Below are 23,552 nucleotides of genomic sequence, written 5' to 3'. Positions count from 1 at the left end.
ACACTGGAGGAATAAGGGTCTGCGAGACATCAACTAAGTCTCGAAACATAAGCAGAGTTCGAGAGATAGAATCTCTCGAGACATCAAACCAGTTCGAGACGTGGATTCGAGACATCAGTCAGTCGAGACATCAAACCAATCTCGATACACTGACACTTCTCCATAGGACTGAATGGCAGTCAAGGAAGCATGGATAAAATAATCTAAGTTTGGAGAAGAAGAATATCATGGAGATAAAAAGAAGGTGCCTACAGGACGTTATGGGATCTGCCGGAAGTGGATGCCACGTCAGAATCGCACAACAAACGGATAGAAGGCGCACCAATCTAAGGCCGGTCTTATTCCCTAAAACAAGGATCATGGGAATATAAAAAGAGTAACTTTTGCCAAAAGGAGTAAGTGGAGCATGGACTCTAGAAAGTGGATTAAAGAATATTCACTACAAGACAAAAGGCTCAAGTTACAAGACCACCACTCCATGGAACATGCTGAAAATGCTCAAGTCCCATAATCAACATGGGAGACAATTTCAAACGGAATAGTTTTCCCTCCAACGGAATTATTCCTTAAACTCTCATATATAAGGACGTGAAGACACAAGCAAAAAGAGTAACTGAGTTAGAAAATCAAGCTATCATAAGAGGTGTCTGATTCAAACGTTCAAAGTGCAAGTGCTAAATCTGGAATATCATCCTTGATATTCAACACAGCGAGAAAAACACATCTTAGTGTTTGAGAGAGTTACAAAGCTTAAACTTATACATATTCAGAAGGTGACCGAAGCTGCTCTACATCGACATTGTTTCAACGATAGCTTTTGGTCATATTGGAGTTTGTTACATTAAACTGTGACAACCAAAGGTCCTTGCTTTGGATTAAGCAAGAAGAGGCGGAGTAACTTGGCAGCTGTCTAGTGAAGATCCTAAGGCTTGAGGCGGGCTTGGTGATCAAAGCTCAAGTGCTCGAGAGGTGGAGTAACTGGAAGCGGGGAGAAAAACCTGAGGAGAGGCGGAGTAACCTGGGAGCTGTCTTGTGAAGATCCTGAGGCTTGAGGCGGGCTTGGTGATCAAAGCTCAAGTGCTCGAGAGGTGGAGTAACAAGAAGCGGGGCGAAAAACCTGAGGCTTGAGGCGGGCTTCGTGATCAAAGCTCAAGCGCTCGACATTGTACTAAAAAGGGAAGTTTTAGTGCAATCCTTCTAGGGAGTTTCTAGAAGAAGAGTGGACGTAGGCGGCTTGGCCGAACCACTTAAAAATCTCTCTCGCATTTACTTTCTGCTTTTATCTCTCGCTATCTAACTCTCGAACTGCACTGCATATAATCATACCTCTCGAACTAACTCAAACTCGTGCTAATTAAAAAGGGGACAACATTTCCGCTGTGCATAAAACTTTGTCTTCATCCCGTGAGGTATCGGACCTAAACATCCTAAGTCCAATACACACGAGAGGTCGAAAAGATTTGCAAAATCTTATACAAGTCTATTCACCCCCCCCCCCCTCTAGACTTGTACCCCATCCCCTTGGGACCAACACTGCCATCTTTCATTTCTCATTTCTCATTATGAGCTCTGCCATCTTTCATTATAAGCTCTGCCATCTTTCCCTTATGAGCTCTGCAAATAAGATCTGCAATTTCCCTTATGAGCTCTGCCATCTTTCATTTCTCATTAAATCTACCAATTATAAACCTAAAAGCCAAACCAGTGGATTCTTCCAACCTGAAATTCCTCCAAAAGGTTTCCATTACCAACAAGATATATAATATTGGCTTGCCCTTCGGATTCTTCTCTTAGACTTCTCGTCATTCATGTAAGTTTGTTGTGTTGTAAATTAAAATTACCCTATAACCCTTTTTTTCCTATCCCAGCTTTCTAAGTCCCCAATCTCCTTTTTCATTTCCATCATATTTATTGGACAAATATGTCTAGACACATTGGCCGAGGAATAGTGCCTAATTAGTTATCTTGCTTTCCGAAAAGTCTCATTATCCATGCTCCTAGGATCCCGTGTCATTTAGACAATTAATGAAAGTTCGCGTTTCTGTATCTAGGGAACATCAGATGAAGTTGTTGATTGCTCCCATGGATTCCATGGTCTTCCATGGATTCCGGCGCACAGGAGAAGAAAAGAGAAGAAGAAAAGAGAGCAAATGACTATTATGCCCTCACTAAATGGTAATCGGAAAGGGGTTACAATTTTCCGGCCTAATTTGGCCTCTGATTTGGCCGGAAGGACCAAATTCGTTAAAAAAAAACATAGTTAAAGGATCAATTCGTTACTTTTAAAAGTCAAGTGTTGAAATTAATAGAGGTGCTATAGTCAGAAGACCAAAAGTGCAATTTACTCTATATAAATTTTATATACTAATACTAAACTTAATATTCTTCTCAAAAAAAAATACTAAACTTAATATTATGAAAAATTGAATTAAAAATAACTTCAGTTAAGTCTCGTTAACCAAACCAGACAAACAAAATAGGACGGAGGGAGTAGAATTTAGTGTTTTAAGACAAACAAAATAGGACAAAGGGGGTACAATTTAGTGTTTTAATATGCTAATTGATTGTGTGTAGAGATTTATACAAAAGGTGAATGCAGTGCATTACTATTTTAATCTAAATAGTGTTTGTATTTCATTGGAGATGCAATCCTTTTTTACCAAATCATGATTTTGGTTTTAGATTTAGCAGTAGTTGGGTGGTTGAGATAATTATCTTTATTGGTCTTTAAATGAAGCAAATAATATGGAAAAACTAGCATGAAGTATTGGAATTAGCATACATGGAGAAATGACTAAAGCATGAAAGTGAAATTAGTTGGTAGTCTTGAATGTGCTAAAATAATTGAGAACAAATGGTGCAAATGAAAAAGGAATTCCTAGTGATTTAGTTTTTTTAATATGAAAAGAATATGGTAGTTTATATATGAAGATTTATGGAGGAAATTTCAAAAGGTTATATGAAATGACCAATACGCCTTTTAATAATTTGAAAATTCAAAATAAATTGTTAATGATAAAAAAATTTATAAATAATGGATTAAAACTGTCACTTTCAACAAAATTAAAGAGAAATTTGTATAAGATAAATCATGAATTGGATCTACAATTTAAGTATAATTAATGGACTAAAATCATAATTTTTCCTATTTATACAAATGGTAAAATTATTTCAAAGGAAAAAAAAAAACACTTCTATGATAATCTTTTCTGCCAAAGTAGGAAATAAATGGCAAAAAACACTGAGGCTCGAACCCACCACCTCCCGTATAAAGGGAAGGGTTTGATGCCACTGGACTACAAGGTCCTTGACTCCAACCTATGACCAAAATTACCATCTCTTCTTTTCCATTTTTAAAACAAGACTCTGTACTAAAAAAAAAAAATTGCAAAATGTTTCAAAATTATAAATTGAATCCGCAAACAAATGCGACTCCGAATGGAATAAAATTGGGACACTAATCTAACTGTTTTTGTTATAAATAATATTATTGTAGACATTGTGGTTTTCAACATATAATAGTCATAATTTATATCTATCATTTATTCCTTTCCATTACAAATGTAATTATATATATACCACTTCTTTGTACTCAAATGTTGTTGGAATAATAAGATTATGAGTCATTGCTATTGGTCCTACTGTTATTGGGGCATTGCCAATTTTAGTCCACTTCATTAATTTTTGCCACATTGTGGCCAGTCTTATTTAATACTTATCACTTTTAGTCCACTGTTAAAATTCTCGTCAAATGGCCGTCCAAAACATGGGTATTTTCGTCTTTTCATGCTTTGGCCATCTTCTTTATCCTTTTGCAGTGGTTTTTCTTACACATTTGTAATCGTCCCTTCCTCCTTTCTCATTTACCCTTTGCAGTCGTCCAAAATAGGAGACGCCGCATAGAAAGATTTAGGTCTCCATTGGATGAAAATGTATAAGGAAAACCACTTACAAATGGTAAAGGTGATGACCAAAGCATGAAAACACAAAAATAACTCTGTTTTGAACGGCTATTTGACTGGAATTTTAACGGTGGACTAAAAGTGGCAATGACTAAATAAGACTGGCTGCAATGTGGCAAAAATTAATAAAGTGGACTAAAATTGGCAATGCCCCCATAACAGTAGGACCAAAAAGGACAATGACTCTAAGATTATTATTATACTTTGTCTCTGCGTTTTACTATTCTGCTTCTTCCTTTTGTTGTACTTTTAGCGTTACGAATACAATCCGTTTCAGCGAAGCCGGAGAGCGCTGTGGGCTAAAGGTAACAAAAAATTCACAATAGTTTTAAGATTCGACACATTTTCAAAAATTATTACTCAACAAGACAAAGGTTTACTATCATAACAATTAACAAGGAACTCCAATGGTTTGGTTACACAATTGTAACTCACTCGCAAGGTATTTTGCCGAGCTGCAACAGGCAACAAATTGCACGATACCAACATGAACCACCCAGCCAAGGCAATTTTGGACAAGTATAAACCAAACGCTTATTGCGGTGGCTTCATCGAGCACTTTGTTAACACAATATGCAGCAGCATCAGCATTGTTTTTATCTCGTTATCTGTTAAATAGGACAATACGACAAAGTGAATCCGTCAACCAAAAAAAATCTACCACAGGCTTACATGAGACTCGTGTTTGAAGATGCTCAAGGCTTTACACAAGGCCCCTTTGTTTGAAGACGTCGAGCATCGTGACTCCAATTTGTGCTGGAGATTCACAGACTGTGACGCCAGCTTCTTTTAGGGTCTTGATTTTGTCCTGAGCTGTACCCTTTCCACCTGACACTATAGCTGCAAATTCAAACAGTCGATCAACAGATCAGTAATGCGTAGTGTGCAAAAACGTGACTAAAAAACATACAAAGTAACTGAAGAATCCCATTTAGAAAACCTAGACAGACAAACAAACAAACAAAATCACAACTTGAAGAAAGTAATGAAACAAATCCTATAATTTACATTAGAAATGAGTAGAGTATCATCTAGAAATTAAAGAGTACATTTATTTATATTAAACAATCTTCCACTAGAACCAGCTTGGTTAGCGTGAGTGGCCGTGCACTCTCATCCCTTAAGAGAGGTCAGGAGTTCAAACCTCCCTCTCATATGGAAAAACCAATCTGGCTAACACTTTGCCCCTTAATTGGGTCAACCTGGTGTGAACGGGGTTAGTCTGAGTATGGTACGGGCTTAAAAGTACCTTCAATCAGTAGCATAACAAAATACAGTATTCCTCGACGACAGATATAAAATAGTCCATACTTGGCTGAAACATAATCCTTGATTAAACAGAACTAAAAGCTATTAACAGATCAATTCAAAATTATAAATGAAAGGAGCATCTGGCACAACAGCAAGGAAAAAAAAATAAAGAAGAAGAGAGACAGAGAGCCTTAAAGCATGGAAGAAAGTGCTGTTTTTTAGCTAATAACTCTGCATCAATTGGAATTGATTAAATCATTATTTTCTCCCCTGACCCCCTAAAAAGTGAATAAAAGGGGAGAGACGCTTGGTGCAAGGAACATGAGATCATAAGAATGTGGAACCAAGTGTACAGATGCTGAAAACAGCGCATTACCTCCTGCATGGCCCATTCGCCGTCCAGGTGGAGCAGTAAGCCCGGCAATAAAAGCAACAACAGGTTTTTCAGTTCCACTTTCCTGTTTCAGTTTCATAAAGAATTATTAATCGCCACGTGGCAAACGACACTTATAAGTTATAGCGCATCGTAATAGACTTTAAAATTTTCAGACTACCAAAAAGAAAGGACTGGAAAACCCTTTGCATCTCATGTAAAAAACAATTGCACAGGTCAAAAGACATTTAGAAAGTTTTTGAGAAATTGGAATAATCCAACACTCCTACTAGTATGCTCACATAAAATAAATCCTGCATTACAGTAAGGAAGTTGTCTATTATGTTTTTCAAAACTATGGTTTAAGAAACACTAAACAAATATGTACATCAAATGTTCAAATCTCTAACATGAGATTGGTTTTATAATATTTTTAATATACATGATGTCATGATGATACTCATAATAGCAGAGTGATTGCATAAAATATTATAATCATGCCATATAAAAGGCACCAACTACTCACCTTTATGAAGGCTGCTGCATCCTCTTCTGCTGTACCACCTATCTCACCAATAAGCACAATACCTGAAATGGACAATGCGGGCATAATAAGACAAGACAAGCACAATTGGATATCCATTGTTGGAGAGATACACTTCCAAAATTGCATGTTAATACTAAAGACAAACCTGCTACCAATGCAAAGTACAGTAAGAGAACATAGAAACCAGAGGAAAGTAAGTCTTATTGTTTCCATGTATAAACATTGGGAGACTAGTCTCCAAAGTCAGTAAACTGTTTATCAATTGGATTTAAATTAAAGAAACCATGTATTAGGCTGAGTCCAGCAGACACTACCAAAGCTCAGTTTAATCAAGTCCAATAAGAAATGTCTGATAAATTTTAACGAAACAGTGCAATATTGCAATATAACCAATGCATTATTCACTCAACTCAATTGAACTCTCAACAAAAATATATCATGTAATAGCTTTACTCCCACCAAAGAGAATACTAGAGGGATGAGAGATCTAAAAACACCACCACAAAGGATCCATCAACACCTGAGAACATGTTATTGGGTTGAGAAACTACTCCAGCCAATTCAAACTCTGTTGTAGTTCAGTCAACTGTCAACACCAAGCTGATTCAAGTCTGACTGGTTCTAAGCCAAATAGTTCGGCCATCCAACACTCCTAGCATAGAATGTGAAAGCTAGTCCTAGTCTTAGTTCTTAAATGCTACTAATATCAAACAAGCATACAAAGAGTAACATGTTGGCAGAGACAAAAAGAACAGAAGTAATTCCTTTAACACTGGGCATATATAATTTCGTAATAACTCATCATGCTTATATTTTATAAATCACAAAACATTCTTTTCAAATATACATACACGCACACACACCATACACACACACACACACACACACATGATGTATGCATCATCATGCCAAACCTTAAACAAGACTCCAACTACAAATATAACCTTTTCAAATATACATACGCGCACACACACCATTCACACACACACACACATATGATGTATGCATCATCATGCCAAACCTTAAACAAGACTCCAACTACAATCTATATTACAAACATGCAAATTAGATTAAAATTACACTCCAACTTGGAAAAGATTTACCTTCAGTCTGCGGATCAGCAACAAATTTCTCTAAGCAATCAACAAAATTTGTACCATTGAAAGGGTCCCCGCCAATCCCTACACAGGTTGACTGCCCCAAACCAACAGCAGTTGTTTGAAAAACCTATAAATAGGTTACAGATTGAATTATTAATAACAAATGATAAATGATATAGCAACTGCAGAAAGTACTTGGAAAATGAATTTATATAATATGAACTCAGCAATGACAACCATCAAGTATATCAAACACTTTTTCCTTAATAATCTCATAGCCATAGACTACCATTCAAATAGTTCAACTAAGAGCAGAAGCAGCATGTATTATACTGACATTTTAAAAACACAAGTATTAGGGACCAAAAGCATGTTAGGGGATATAAAAGCTTCAGGAAATTTCACTTATCGAAAGAATAAATAAATAAAGTCCCCTATTCAGTTTTCTTTAAAGATCTAGCAATTACTGCCCCATACTATGGTGATGGGCCCATAAGTCATAAACATATATTAGATTTTGAGTTAATTTCAAAAATGGTCCTTCGACTATTGACTTTTACCAATTTTTGTCCTCGACTTTTAATTTTACAAAAGTTGGTCCCTTAACTATTGATTTTGTACCAATTTTGGTCCTCGACTTTTAATTTTACCAAAGTTGGTCCCTTAACTATTGATTTTGTACCAATTTTGGTCCTCGACTTTTAATTTTACCAAAGTTGGTCCCTTAACTATTGATTTTGTACCAATTTTGGTCCTCGACTTTTAATTTTACCAAAGTTGGTCCCTTAACTATTGATTTTGTACCAATTTTGGTCCTCGACTTTTAATTTTACCAAAGTTGGTCCCTTAACTATTGATTTTGTACCAATTTTGGTCCTCGACTTTTAATTTTACCAAAGTTGGTCCCTTAACTATTGATTTTGTACCAATTTTGGTCCTCGACTTTTAATTTTACCAAAGTTGGTCCCTTAACTATTGATTTTGTACCAATTTTGGTCCTTCTGTTAAATCAATGTTAAATAGGTGTTAAAATTGAGGGCAAAAATGTCAAATCAAATATTTTAACCTTTCTTCTTCACTTTGTTTCCCCTCCTCCATCGCAAGATTATATAGGGAACAATGTGAGTCAATATATTTATTTTTTACATTTTATGTTAAATTGTTTCAAGTAATTAAATTTTTTTTTTGTATTTTTTTTGTTTTTGTTTTTGTTTACTGCAATGTAATATATATATATATACTCTGTAATAATTTTTTTTTTTTTTTGTAAATTCTCTAACTGGATGTGGAGTGTTATTGTATATTATATATTGTTGTATTAGGTGTTTTTTTTTTTTATTATTTGATAGCAAAAATGGTAGAAAAGGACACCACTAGGAGGGGAAACAAAGTGAAGAAGAAAGCTTAAAATATTTGATTTGACATTTTTGCTCTCAATTTAACACCTACTTAACATTGATTTCACAGAAGGACCAAAATTGGTACAAAATCAATAGTTAAGCTTTGGTAAAATTAAAAGTCGAGGACCAAAATTGGTACAAAATCAATAGTTAAGGGGCCAACTTTGGTAAAATTAAAAGTCGATGACAAAAATTGGTAAAAGTCAATAGTCGAAGGACCATTTCTGGAATTAACTCATTAGATTTTTCACCCAAATTTACTGAAAAAATGAAGCTATTTTCAATGTGGACAAATAGAATGTGAGAGAGAATTCATGTTGGAAAATTGTCCTTTGACTAAAACAGTAGTAAAACTTAAATAAGAATCTCCATTCCAATCAAGATTTCTAGTTAACAGGATTTATATTCAGACATCTCATGCAGTATCAAGCCTAAAAATAGAAATTCAGAGATAGACACTAAACATGAGAATAATACTACAATACAGTATATCTTACCGCTTCATAAGTCAATGTACCAGATCGAGAAACAATTCCAATACGGCCAGGTTTGTGAATGTAACCAGGCATAATTCCAATTTTGCATTCACCTGGTTTGATAATGCCGGGGCAATTTGGACCAATAAGACGAGTTTTTGACTGTTTCTTAAGAGCTGCTTTTACCTTAACCTGTAGTTGGCAGTTATTGAGGCTGGAATGAGTAACAAGAACCACAAAGAAGAAATCAAGGTACTAACAGAAATTTAAGGAAAAAATAAAAATGAAACATACAAGCTACCAAACTGCGGAGGTGTACCAAGTCCACTCTGGGAAGCCATTCCTCAAATCTCAATACTAAAATCCCAATGAGAATTACAACAAACAAAACACATTTCTTAATAGTTAATACCATAAGGGTCTTCACTCCAAAAGTCCAAATTTCCAATTAAAAGGAAGAGGCAGAAATGTGCACACGAAGCATGAAAAAGAAAAAAACAAAAAAACAAAAGAAAAACAAAAACAAAAACAAAAAAAAAAACAAAAACAAAAACATAAAACAAAAAAACCTTGCCCTTTCGTTCTAGTCAATTGTGTTTTATGGGAAAAGAAAAGATATTAATTTCACCAAGGGAATGCAACCATGTATAAAAAATATATATAAATAAATAAATAAATAAAATCCCCTGCAATCATTGCATATCACTTTTCTTCTCTTACTTGGTACAGCTAAAAAGAATGCCAAGCATGTAGGACAAAATGTAAATATGTAATTTACCATATCATGCTGAGGAATTCCTTCTGTGATGCACACAACCAAATCTAATTCGGCTTCCATTGCCTCCATAATGGCTGCTGCAGCAAAAGGAGGAGGAACATAGATTACTGAAGCATTAGCCTTGGTTTCTGCTTTTGCTTCTGCAACAGAGTTGAAAACAGGAAGTCCCAAGTGTTCTGTACCACCCTTTTTGGGGGTGACTCCACCAACCTGGTTAAGCATATAAAAAGTAAGAATGAGAAAATAGCAAATTTCTTCACTTTCAGCAAACCCTCAATAGACCAGAGAAGCATACAAATTCAAGAAGCACATTCAAAATGAACTTTGATAATGAAATTGAATAAAGAAAAATTGCCAAGAGGCCAATAAAGTCAAAACCAAACTCTCACGGCTTAAGGTTCAAAACATTAAGAACTTAAAAACTTGGTCAAATCAAATATCATAGTGCTACTTAGCCTTGCAGCTATCAAAATGAACTAATTTAATCTGAGAGAAAACATGAAAATCCCCCTAAAATGGTTATCAAAGTAGCCACTATGACTGGCTTCCAACCTCACTAACTCCTACAAGTATTTGCTGCATTCTATAAATCAGCAAAGGCAGTATAACTTGGTTAACAAGTATCCAAGAAAAAGCCACTTATGCACACGTTTTTAGCTCATTACACCGTTTGGTCATCTACTTCAATTTCAAAACATTAAATTGATTTGATATCAAATAGAAAACATAACACTAAACAGATTTTTTTTTTGTACACAAATTTCTGCTTCTCCACTTTATCCCTATTTTTGGTAAAATCTACATCAATTCTAGAATTCTACAATAGAAAATCCCAATTAGCAGAAATGAATTAGACCCATAAACTATCAACATAAAATGCTGAAAAGAAGGAAAAAACATTGCATTTCAAATTCTACATTTGTACCAACCTTTATTAGATCTAAACTATCAATGGGCCATTAAACACAAACATATGTACAACAAAATATACGAATAAAATATATTGTCATTATTCTGTACCATCTTGGTCCCATATTCGATGGCCTGCTCAGTGTGAAAAGTGCCGTTCTTTCCGGTGATGCCTTGGCAGATGACACGGGTGTTCTTGTCAACAAATACTGCCGGAGGCGGCGTAGGCGATCCAAAGCATCGGTTTTGTTGGTGTTGCCACAGCGGAGATGACGCCGGCAACGGGGCGTTAGGGTTCAGCTTCTTTGACAAGTTAGCGATCAATCTCGAAGCTTGGCGAGCCATCAGTACTGCGTTTATACGGAATAACGGCTTCGATGGCGAAGCTCCAAATTTCTTGTGCAAAGCAGGGCAGAGCGGAAGCGCAAATGGGCAAAATTCTCAACGAGCAGAGGTTGCCAGTTGGCCCCATAAACAAGTCAGACCCGGATCCATGTTTATTGGATCCGGATTGCACTAAACATTGTTGGACTCACATTAGGCAAATTACACCAAATTATTGTGTTAACCATGGTCCAGCTCGTGGACCATAACAAAAAATATATTTTTAATATATTAAAAGTATATTATTTACGTTGAATGTATTTTATATAAAATAATGTATTTTCAGTACTTAAATAATGTATTTTACCTAAATGCAATAAATTATATTTTTAATATATTAAAAGTACATTATTTGTGTACTGAATATACATCATTCGATAGTATGGTCTATACAATTGTGTGGATCATGGTCCACACAATAATGATTGCTCCATATGCAGATCGTAAGGGTGTGTAATCAGTTAACTATTCGATTAATCGAACGGTTTTAATCGAAGTTTTTAAAACTTTAACCATTAATTAAATCGAACTTTATATTACTGATGAAATTAATCAAATCAAAGTTTTTTCAGTTAATCGATCGGTTAATTGATTAATCAAACTTTTTTAAGGTAAAGTTTTAAATCATAAAAATATGGTAACACAATTCATAATAAAATATATTCTTCCCTACAATCATATTCGTAATACAATTCTACATTAAAATTACTAATCGTAATAATACAGTACATATATTTTCCTGTAATGCAATCTATACTATACTATTAATAAAAACAATATCCTCAACTTTAACTTCCCGCCCAAAATACTCCTATACTATTAAGATTTGTGTAATATTGTAAAATATGGTAATACAATTCCTATTCGTAATACAAATGTACATTAAAATATGATAATACAATTCTTATTCGTAATACAATTGTACATTAAAATATGGTAATACAATTCCTAATAAAATATATTTTCCCCTACGTTTCTATTCGTAATACAATTCTAGATTAAAACTATTAATATACTAAACGTACATTATTTTGTGTACTGAATGTACATTATTTGATAGTATGGTCCACGCAGCTAGATCATGGTTCACACAATAATGATTGCTCACTTTATGTGTAATCCAATCCTTATATCGCATAACATGGTACATATAGCAACATGAAAGAATTTCACTGTGGACCATGAAGTAGGTATCATTTTTGTTACACTTCAGTTTCATTTGACAATATTGCTCTAATTTTTTGTTTTATTTATCACGCATACTAGTTTCATTTTAGCAATACCAAAGTATCATTTTAATTCTACTATAGTTTCATTTGACAATATACATTATTAAATGAGCTCTATTTTTAGTTTCATTTTAATTTTCACACACAATAGTTTTATTATAGCAACACTAAAATATTATTTTAATTCTGCTACAATTTTATTTGATGACTATGGTTCACACAACGTTGTTTGGACCATGATCCACAATATAACAAATGCAACATGAACTCAAATATTCCATGACTTCTCCCTAATTTTTTATTTTTTATTTTTGTGAATTGAGACATTTACTTGCATTAATTGTTCTATTGTTCATATTCCGGTGTGTTGTGTGCAATTGATATATGTAAATAGAATAGACTAAAAAAGACAATAATAGAGGTACAATAATATAGGGGAGACATAAATTTTAGAGTGAATGCCTTTTTTGGTCCTACTTTTATTGGCCATATTCCAATTTTAGTCCGCTTTTGTTATTTTTGCCACATTGCGACCGCTGTTATTTAAAGTGTTCCACTTTTAGTCCATCGTTAACTTTCCCGTCTAATGGCCGTTTGAGGGAGGGCTACTTTCGTCTTTTTACTATGGTCTTCACTTCTGAAACATCAAAACCCAAAAATATGAGATAATTATACAAGATTGATATGGGAATTTGGTGTATAATTGAAGGGATTATTATACCTGCGGCGTCTGATGATGAAGGTGGGAAGAAGAAGAAGGGTGCCGAGGAAATTGTAATAAACAATGTAGACAAGAGTGCTGAGATCAGCGTTCATGGCAGCTTTAGATAGTGTTCCAATTGCTGGTTGTGCGACGTCCTCTGCCTTCCTGCCGGCGAAAGGTGGTTCCGATCTGCCGGTAAAAAGATCGACGATGGAATCGGCTCAATCTGAGTTCTCCCCGGCTCGGCACGGCGTAGGCGGCAGCGGTGGACTTCCGGCGAGATCCTTCTGACTATCTGCGGCGGTGGTCCACAATCGGCGACAGCGACACCAGCGATGGTAGATGCGGCTCTGTCAACAAATCTGCGATTGTTGTTGTTAAAGAAATGCAAAAACCATCGGAAGGAGAGGTCAATCGAGTATCTCCCTGAAATGCAAAAACCATCGGAAGGAGAAGTCAATCGAGTATCTCCCCGGCGGCAATCGAATCCTCCAAATTCGTTTTCTTTCAGGTCTCCAAATTCCAGATTGCATTGATAAGTGGTTGCACGGCTCCCAGATTGCATTGATAAGTGGTTGCACGGCTCTGGTGTCTCCAAAATCGGCTCTGGTTGCACGAGAATCACCAGTATCTCCAAAATCGAATTTCTACAGGTCTCCAAAATTGGATCCACGACTCTTGCCCAGTTTGTCGGTACAAGATGCTCTCGGAAGAAGGAGAAGAAGTTAGGAAAGAAGGTGATAATCTTGCAGATCAATTATGTTATTTGACGGTGGCACAGAGCGGCGAGAAAAGGGAGGCTAAGGTGTTTCACGTCTTTTTCTGGACCGGTGGCTCAAGTGGAATAGGGGCTACAGCTTACAGGAGAAGAGACAAATATAGAAAGACGAAAATGCCCTTGGATTACACGGTCACTAAACGAAAAATCTAACGGTGGACTAAAAGTGGAACACTTTAAATAACAGCGGTCGCAATGTGGCAAAAATAACAAAAGCGGACTAAAATTGGAATATGGCCAATAAAAGTAGGACCAAAAAAGGCATTCACTCTAAATTTTATTAATATTTACACTATTGCTAATCTGCTATAATAATACATGGAGATCTCTATTTATAGAGGTAAAAAGCATAATCGCAAAAGATCTCTAAAAGATAAAATAGAAGTCTAGAATATATCTATAACTGGAATAATTGAGTCTATAACAACTTGGGTTCCAAGTTATTGTATTCCATAACACTCCCCTTTTAACTAATTACCATGTGGATGTGCCTTTATGTGCCTCGTTAAAAACATTGGTAGGGAAAATCATGTGGGAAAATAACCATACCGGCGAGAAAAAGAGTACACGCTCAAATCTTTAATGCTTCAATGCTAAGAAAATTGAGGTAGGCAAGGACTTAGTAAAAAGATCTATACTATTCTCATTGGATCTAATCTATTTAACATTAACTTGTTAAGTGGTTTGGAGTTCATGTATATGGAAGAACTAGGGTGATGAATTGTGTTTTGTGTTTTCACCTTTAATGTAACTCCCTTTCAATTTTTCAATGTTTGCAACATTATCTTCAAAAATAACCATTAGGGTATCTATATTTGTGTTTAATCCATATGACTTCTATATATGCCCTGTAAATGACCTTAACTATATACAGTCTTTGCTAGCTTCATGTAGGGTAATAATCTCAAAGTGGTTGGAAAATGGTGCTACTAGCGTTTGCTTAGTAAAACATCATGTTCAAACACGGGGGCCTAACTTCAAAACTAAAATAAAGTATTATATTACTATTCTATATTCAAACAATTTAACATAAATAATATTAAAATTTTTTCGTGTTTAAAATTAAAAAAAAAATACATTTTTTAAAATTTTAATGGTGTATGTGTGTGTGTATTTTAATTTATGAAAGCTTGCGCGGACTAGCCTGTCAAGCTCGTAAGACCCGCATTTTCGAGGGTAAAAAAATTCTAGGCCCTAACTCGCCACCCCGCGGAGTGGCTTAGGGTTGACCTGCGAATTTTAACTCACCTTGACACCCTATAAGCAAGAAGGAAACTGACTGAAATGGTAAACAAGGATGAAAAAAGGGACACAATTGGGACACTTTTAAAACTTGGACAAAAAAAAAAAAGAGGAAAAACTCGTTCGAGACTTGAGTTTCTAGTAAAAACGCAAATCTCAAATGAGTTTCTCATTTTTTTCTAAATTTTTTTTTTCACCTTAAATACGAGAAACACAAGTCTCACTTGCGTTTCTCAAAATGTATACGCCAAACGCAAATGGGACTTACGTTTGGGTTATGTATTTTTGTACAACACAAACACATGTCTCACTTGCGTTTGTAAAACAAAACAAAAAAAAAACATAATTTAAACGCTCTGTTCCCCTCCTTCGGCTCTGTTAGGCTTCTCTTGTGACCCAATTCAATGTTAAAAAGTTTCTGGATTTCAATTTTGCTCTCACCAAAATTGATCACTGCCAAGTTAGAACAACTTTTCCACTGTCAGCCAGATAACCGCGATCTACTCCACCACAGGCGACCTCCTGCGTCGTCGACAAGCCAACACCCACCTAACCAGGTAATTTCTAACATAGTCGTTGACCACCTCTAAGCATTGGGCATCGACCAGCAATCACATAGGTCACCGTCGTTTTCCGACTGCTTCACCCCGTCAACCAGTTGCTACTAGTGAACTCCTGATCCCTCTCGATCGGCACTATTTTATTATTACTCCGTATTATTTTTCAAAATCCTAGGAAACGGGCTGCATCTACACGCTTGTTGTTGGAAATGTTTGAAGGTTTAGTTCGGCAGTTGCTAATGGTTACCTTGGCCGATACATTCGATGTTTAATTTTTTTTATTTTTTATTTTTTTTTTATATTTTTTTTACAAACACAAGTAGGACTTGTGTTTGTGTTGTACAAAAATACATAGCTTAAACCCAAGTGATACCTATGTTTCTCGTATTTAAGGTGGAAAAAATAATTTTGAAATAATAAAAAACTAATTTGGGACTTGGCTTTTTTACCAAAACTCAAGTCCCAAACCGAATTTTTCCTTTTTTTTTTTTTTTTTTTGTCTAAGTTTTAAAAGTGTCCCTTTTTCTTTTTTGACCATTTCACTCAATTTCCCTAAGAGCATACATAAGAAGCTTTTATTTGGTTTTTGTCCACCCAAAAAATTTAAAATGGTTTATCATTGATGTGGGAGATGTTTTTTGATGGTTTCTTCCTCCCGCAAAACACAAAATATTGTTAGAAATAAAAATAAAAAATAAAGAAAACACGTGCCGGCCGGAGCTAGCGGCCACTTTGACTGCCACTCTAACTTTGAAATCATACTTTATTATTATTATTTTTTTAAGTTGTTAGAATTTTTTTTTTGTTTTCTTTTTTCTCATTTTTTTATTTCTTCCAAATTTCTCTTATCTAATCATACTTACAAAAACTTCTCAAAAATTCTAATCATACTTACAAAAACTTCTCAAAAATTAAAAACAAAACTCCACTGTTATATGCTCTAGGCAAGACTAGGCAGCCAAGCCTGGCGGTTTGATACTTAGACAGTGACGCACTGACGCCCCCAAGGCTTACTATATTTCCAAACTCAAAAGCCCTAATCGTCTAATCTTCCTCTTTGCTCTTTCATTTTCTTCACCACCATGCGCTGCCTCATTACGCGCAAGCTCTGGAATGGGCTCTCTGCCGCCGCCTCTTTGAGAGCTCCACCGCTTTGCGGCCAAATTCAGGCGCGTTACAGTTCTCGGCGGTGCTATGGACTGGTTCCGATGGTAATAGAGCACTCCTCTCGAGGGGAGAGAGCCTACGACATATTCTCGAGGCTTCTCAAGGAGCGCATAATCTGCATCAATGGCCCCATCAATGACGACACGTCCCACGTCGTTGTCGCTCAGCTCCTCTTTCTCGAGTCCGAGAACCCCTCCAAGCCCATCCATATGTACCTTAATTCTCCTGGCGGCGCTGTCACCGCCGGTCAGTTTTTCTTCTGTTGTTTTCAATTAGGGTTGAATTTCAATTTTCTTTTTCTAATTCTGTTGCGGAAAATAATATATAGTAATGAAGATTGTTTTTTTTCCCACTATTATTGTTTGCTTGTAATTTAATTGAACTGAAATGAAACATATATACTATGTAAAGATTGAGTGTCCATATGATTACCCTTGCCTGTAGAGGTAACTGGAATGAAGAGAAAGAAAAATGCTGCCTGAATAGTTTTAGACATTATTTCAATGAAGAGTGAGATTGAACTTCCTTTTTCGTTTTTCCTTGTAGGTCTTGCTATATATGATACGATGCAGTACATTCGATCTCCCATCAACACCATATGCCTAGGTCAGGCAGCATCAATGGCATCACTACTTCTAGCTGCTGGAGCCAAGGGTGAGAGACGTTCTCTCCCTAATGCTACAATTATGATTCATCAGCCTTCTGGTGGATACAGTGGACAGGCTAAAGATATGACAATTCACACAAAACAAATTGTTCGGGTTTGGGATGCTCTAAATGAATTGTACTCAAAACATACTGGGCAATCAGTAGATATAATTCAGAAAAATATGGATAGAGATTATTTCATGACTCCTGAGGAGGCAAAAGAATTTGGGATAATTGATGAAGTTATAGATCAAAGACCTCTGTCTCTGGTGACTGATGCTATTGCACAAGAGGACAAAGATAAGAGTTCAAACTAGAAGTTGAGGTAATATTAATTTTCCAATTATAGATTCAAGATGCAACTTTTTAGTTTTTATTAGTTCTACCCATTTGTTGCATAATTGAGCCAACAACTATTTTTACTAACATTCTTATATACAACGCATCTTCAATACCCATTTCTTTTGATCAAGAAAAAGCCGATGACTATTATTTGCTTCTATGCTGAGTTTTCATTTTATTAGCTTTTATTTCAATATGAACTTACAACAGTGTTTACTTGAAGTGATGTCAGTAATATATAGAAAATTTTTGTATGATCCCAGAGCAAGTTTAAAACTTTTTCTTGGAATACTTTATGTGTGAATAGTTATTGCATGTAGTTGCCCACACATTCTCAGTGAACTGTACACAAGAAAATTTCTCACTTGTTCTGGGACTGCAGTGAAGTTTCTCTTATACATTATCTTATAGATCATATTATAATTACTGCATGCCCATTTATTTTCTAATAAGGATCATATCAAGTTTTATGGGCCCCCTCCTGGTTTGTATATTTTTTGAAATCATCATCTCTTCAATTTTATTGAAATTGTCTACATCTCTTTTCATTTTTCTTGAAACTGTTGTTTGCATAGAAAATAAGGAAAAGAAATGTAAGTATTTAACATTGGATGCAGAGTCATGTCTCTGAGGAAATAACACATAAGTTGATATATTGCATAACACAATGAGGACTGTCTTGGAATTTTTTTTACAAAGGAGGCGTAAGAGGGTATGAGAATATCACTTAGGGGGTGTATTCAATCAAGACTTTTAAAGACTTTTAAAGTGATGGATTTTAATTGACTTTTATAGAGCTTTGTAAACTTTCCTAGAATCTTTTAAACATTTATCAACTTTGTAAGAGTATAAATATCCATAGGACAAACATTTATAAACTTTTAAAAACTTTTTCATATTAAAAAGTCTACAAAAGTCATTAAAACTCTAAATTGAATACACCCTTACAAATATTCTATAACTTCTATTAATACATTATTTATAATTTTCTTACAAAAATATATTTTTATAAATCATAAATAAATTAATTCATTGCAAAAAAAAAAAATATTGATTTTCACAAGAGTATAGTATATTATACCTAAAGAAAAATAATCAATTTTCACTAAATATAACCAATAAAAATATTTCTTCAACTAAAGAAACAACTAATGTTGAGTACTATAATCATCAAAATGTCTAGAATGAAAAAAATACGAATTAAAATATTCATCTTGTTAGTACAATTATCTTTGATTGGCATTGGTTTCACCTTGTTGTAACAACTCATTACTCTCCTCAGGTGCCCATAATGCATAATTTCCATTAACTTTATTTTTACCTTTACTCTTTTCTTTACCATTAACTTTATTTTTACCTTTACTGAGAACTAGAGTTGTTCAGTAACCAAAAGTCTAGATGAGTGAGTTTACAAACGCGGTGAATAATATATTATGGCAAAAACCCATACCATCAAATAGATCACCTGCTGCTAGTACACTAAAATCCCAACACAATTGTGCATCCGGCTCTGAGCCATCATATTTCAATCTCAAACTACAGCATAACAATTTTCAGCATGAGTATAATCGTGAGATTGGACTTACATAGAGCTTCAACCTTTCTTGTACACTCTATTAAACCTTTCTGTTTTAGAATGATTTGGGACAATTAACACTTTTTGAAAAAAAATTGCTAGGTTGAGATCATACTTTTGCTGGTTGTAAGGGGTCAAAGATAAAGAATAAACCCAATAAAGTACTAGATTGTTTTATCTGATCTTGCATAATTAGGATGTAATAAGATGAAAATGTTATAGTCACAGAACTCAAAGATGGGTATCAAGGCTATGTAAATTTTAAACAAAGTTTACATGTCTATCTCTATAAATAAATTCATAATTTGTTCCCTGAACTTACTCTAGTTCATCTACAGCAAATAAATTGCATGTGGGTCTCTTATTGCCTGTTTCTTGGAGAGCTTTGATACCCTCAGAAGTGTAAACCTTCTCTTTAACTTTTAAGAACCAATGAGACTTCTTGGGTTGAAAGTAGAAAAGAGAAGCAACCAAATTAAGTTTTGAAGAATAGTAATTGATTGAAAGTTGAATATTTAGACCAAAGGCTGTAGATGTATTTAGAGTAAAATACTACTACTAAGAATCATAAAAGAATATTTACCTTAGAAAAGAAACAAACAACTAGCTATAGAATTTGTTACACAATCTTTTCAGTCCACTAAAAGTAATCTCAATCTTTGTTGGCCGCAATCTCTTTCCCTCTCTAATCAGATCGCCCTGCATCAGTTTCCTGTTTGGCTGTTTATTGCCCTGGATCTTTTTCCTTGATCTAGGAAACATTTTTGTGTACTTAAAATTGGAATATAAGATTAGGATCAAAGTTTTCTGCCACATTTTTCATACTGAGATTTGAAAACGTTGTTTATCACCAAACTGGAATGAGCCTTTTAGTCAAGCTAGAGAAATTATTGCTTGAAGAATATGCAGTGGTGTTGGTACTAAAATTATTATGAAACTTTGGACTTTTGACAGTTCAATAGGTTAACTTCTAAATGGAATACGATTGCATTTTGCTTATTGTAGCCAGATTGACACTAGAGTGGATTTATAATCTAGTGTTCAATTGGCTTCTGTATCTAGTGTTGTATTGCTATAATCCTCAGTTTCATGCAGAAAAGATATTTCTTTTGTTTTTAGCTGTCTAACATTTTGATAGTTCATGAAACATGACTATATGACCAGAATTTCTAAACATGCTTTGTTTAAGAAACCAGTTTCATGCAGAAAATACAAGGGTTGTTTGGTTTGCCACTTTTGATACCATAATCGGAATAAAAAATTTGAGAGAGACCTCATTTTTCATACCATATAACCAGAATTAGGTCACCCTTCATATCCTTCAATTGCTACTGACAATTTCAGTAATGATTCTGGCTCTAATTTACTACCAAACATACTACTACCAAAACCCATGCCGATTCTCATATTCAAATAAAACATGTCTTTAAATTTCTGCTGTCTAACATTTTGGTAGTGAACAAAACAGGGCTATGGGACCATTTTTTCTAAACATCCTTTGCTTCAGAAACTAACTAGTATTTGTTCCTATTTTGGTGCAGGGGAACTTTGTTCTTGGGGTGCATCTCGGACACGGCCATTGAGTGCCTTTTGCATTGATCAACTAACACTGGGAATTTCTCAAAAAGCAAGTTTCATCTTATTTCCAATTCAAGTTATTGTCTTGTTTTCTATATAGTAGGCTATGGGGCAGGCCTAGTTTTCTAGGAGGTTGATTGTCGCAACAAATGGTTTACAGTTTGGGGATGCCATTGATGCCAAAGCAATCATCTTTGACCATGTTAAACTTGCTTGTGGCATTGTTTGTTCTACTTTTGCTATATTTATCCATTGATCTGCACATAAAATGATGATATTTAGCAATTTTGTACAATTTGAAACCATAAACTGCCCATGATATTTAAAAAAAAAAAAACCATTTTGTTCAGTTTTTAATTTTTTTTTTATTATGGTATGTTGTGCAGAATGCGCAGTTCAAAATCAAGGAGTTAATATATTACAATTTGAAGTTATCTTTTGGTAGTAGTGAAGTACTCGCCACCGACACAATTATTCACTTTATGTGTTGGTGGCTAAAGTTTTTTAAAAAGAAAATTGCACTTGTAATCATTCTTTTTTGTTAAATTCAACGGGATTCACCTGCATTCGTTTCGGGAGGCATGGGAGAATCGTCACTTGTGGGGATCAAACTTGGGTTCACCCAAAATTCTTTCTCACAAAGAGAGTTTACTTGTCACTTGAGCTACTCTATTGGGTTATTTTTAATCATTCTATTATTGTTTTAATAAAGTATTTTTACTGGCGTGATGCACTAAATGAATTTGTTATAACTGCATTGAGAAAGAAAGAAAAATTTATGACTACATTTTATACAAAAGAAAATAGGTACGTAGGATCAGTATTTAGACTATTTTCATAGAATGATTCGTCCTTTAAATACACCACTATGAATGCATATCTTATTTGTAATATTAAATTTTGAAGAGCAAACCATAAATTCACCGCACAATGCTTCACTATCGACCACTACGCACAATGCTTCACTACTGACTACTACAATTATTTATACCTGAGAAAGGAAAATTACAAATTGCATTTTATTTAAATAAAATAGTTATGTACTCTATTGAGATAACAAATTTACTTACAATTAAATTGAGATTAGTTGTACTAAATACTCCTAATCCTAAACTTAATTCACCCAACTTATTTAATAATCTTTCCAAATGCAATACTGTTTTGTTTGTGATATGCACCAAATAAAAAAAAAACCATAATATAGTATAGCATTAAAATTTACTATCTATTAATTGAAATGGTTTAATTAGAAAATAATATCAAATGAAATCATAGATATTAATTTGCTTTGTACCTGCCTATAGGCTATATCTAAAAGAAAAACATTATGTTAGTATAGAGTAGTTAACTATGTTATGTATCGTAAATTTGCAATACACCTATTGTAGACCACTATACTTTACTTCATTTTTTAAATTTTGATTCAAAAAAAAATAAAAATAAAGAAAGAAAAAAAAGTCGCGGGGCGGATTAGGGTTACACGAATTCTAACCTGCGGGTCTAACAGGTCGGCTCGCAAAAGCCCGCCAAAAATTTGGCCCGCGGTGGGGCGGCCTGCCCGCTTTGACAGTATTAATAGTAGACTTTTGTTTTTATTAGTAATATAGACAATCGTTATATCGTGGACCCTGGTCCAAAACGACGTCGTTTCGATGTTAGTGGACGCAGACGCGAATGACTCCAACGAATTCATTATCTATAATACACATAATCATTATCTAGAATACACAGAGCGTTTGCCTAGAATACACCGAACGTTTGCCCATAATACATAGAATATTGACACAAAATACATAGAACTCATCTCCCTAACATTCGAATGCACAAACACATCACAACCTGTGTTAATAACATGAATACACAGAATATTGACACAAAATACTTAGAACTCATCCTCCTAAACATTCGAATGCACAAACACATCACAACATGTGTTACTAACATGAATACACAGGACAGTTACCTAGAATACGCATAATGATTGCTTGGAATACACATAACGATTACCTAGAATACACAGAACGATTACCTAGAATACACAGAACTCATCTCCTAACATTTTGGTACAGGGTGCACAATGCATTGTGCACCGTGGTCCACGATATAAATTGCCTAATATAGATAGATATAGATAAAGATATATGTTTTATGTACAATTCTATTAAGGTTATAAAAATATTTTTAGTGTAATTTCAATCAATATTATTATTTAGAGATTCTGTAAAATAATAAATAGAATTGTATTACGGATAGGAAAATATATGTACTACAATTTCAATATTATTATTTGCAGAAATAAGGATGTATGTTTCATGTACAATTGTATTAAGGTTGGGAAATTATTTACAGTGTAATTTCAATCAATATTATTATTTGGAGATTCTGTTGAGTAATAAGTAGATTGTATTACGAATAGAAAAGTATATCTACTACAATTTCAATTTATTATTTGCATAAATAAAGATGCATGTTTCAATTACAATTGTATTAAGGTTGGGAAATTATTTATAGAATTATAGTTTAAGTTCAATCAATATTATTATATGGAT

At 34.4% G+C, this 23,552-nt stretch overlaps 2 protein-coding genes across 2 annotated transcripts; one reads left to right on the top strand and one right to left on the bottom strand.

The window, feature by feature from the left end:
- Positions 1-4,262: 4,262 nt before the first annotated feature.
- On the bottom strand, positions 4,263-11,269 carry LOC116016297 (succinate--CoA ligase [ADP-forming] subunit alpha-2, mitochondrial). The gene is made up of 7 exons (XM_031256495.1): positions 10,908-11,269; positions 9,888-10,097; positions 9,131-9,301; positions 7,237-7,360; positions 6,113-6,174; positions 5,590-5,671; positions 4,263-4,802 (listed from the first exon to the last, which is right to left on the bottom strand). Exons 1-7 carry the CDS (start codon positions 11,139-11,141, stop codon positions 4,666-4,668), a joined length of 1,020 nt encoding a protein of 339 aa, XP_031112355.1. The 5' UTR covers positions 11,142-11,269; the 3' UTR covers positions 4,263-4,665.
- Positions 11,270-16,705: 5,436 nt separating this feature from the next.
- Positions 16,706-21,352, top strand: LOC116016298 (ATP-dependent Clp protease proteolytic subunit 2, mitochondrial-like). Its single transcript, XM_031256496.1, has 3 exons — positions 16,706-17,105; positions 17,406-17,832; positions 20,967-21,352. Exons 1-2 carry the CDS (start codon positions 16,775-16,777, stop codon positions 17,822-17,824), a joined length of 750 nt encoding a protein of 249 aa, XP_031112356.1. The 5' UTR covers positions 16,706-16,774; the 3' UTR covers positions 17,825-17,832; positions 20,967-21,352.
- Positions 21,353-23,552: the final 2,200 nt, after the last annotated feature.

The sequence above is a fragment of the Ipomoea triloba genome, chromosome 4 (genome assembly GCF_003576645.1).
Source record: "Ipomoea triloba cultivar NCNSP0323 chromosome 4, ASM357664v1".
Taxonomy (NCBI): Eukaryota; Viridiplantae; Streptophyta; class Magnoliopsida; order Solanales; family Convolvulaceae; genus Ipomoea; species Ipomoea triloba.
This window is presented reverse-complemented; position numbering and strand designations above follow the sequence as displayed.

Bases quoted from the DNA above. Each gene is read 5' to 3' on its own strand.
- LOC116016297 (XM_031256495.1), bottom strand. From the start codon at position 11,141: ATGGCTCGCCAAGCTTCGAGATTGATCGCTAACTTGTCAAAGAAGCTG. The intron at 5,672-6,112 runs GTGAGTAGTTGG...AAACTGAAACAG, and splicing joins ATGCAGCAGCCTTCATAAAG to GAAAGTGGAACTGAAAAACC. The intron at 4,803-5,589 runs GTAATGCGCTGT...TTGAATTTGCAG, and splicing joins GCGAATGGGCCATGCAGGAG to CTATAGTGTCAGGTGGAAAG.
- LOC116016298 (XM_031256496.1), top strand. From the start codon at position 16,775: ATGCGCTGCCTCATTACGCGCAAGCTCTGGAATGGGCTCTCTGCCGCC. The intron at 17,106-17,405 runs GTCAGTTTTTCT...TTTTCCTTGTAG, and splicing joins TGGCGGCGCTGTCACCGCCG to GTCTTGCTATATATGATACG.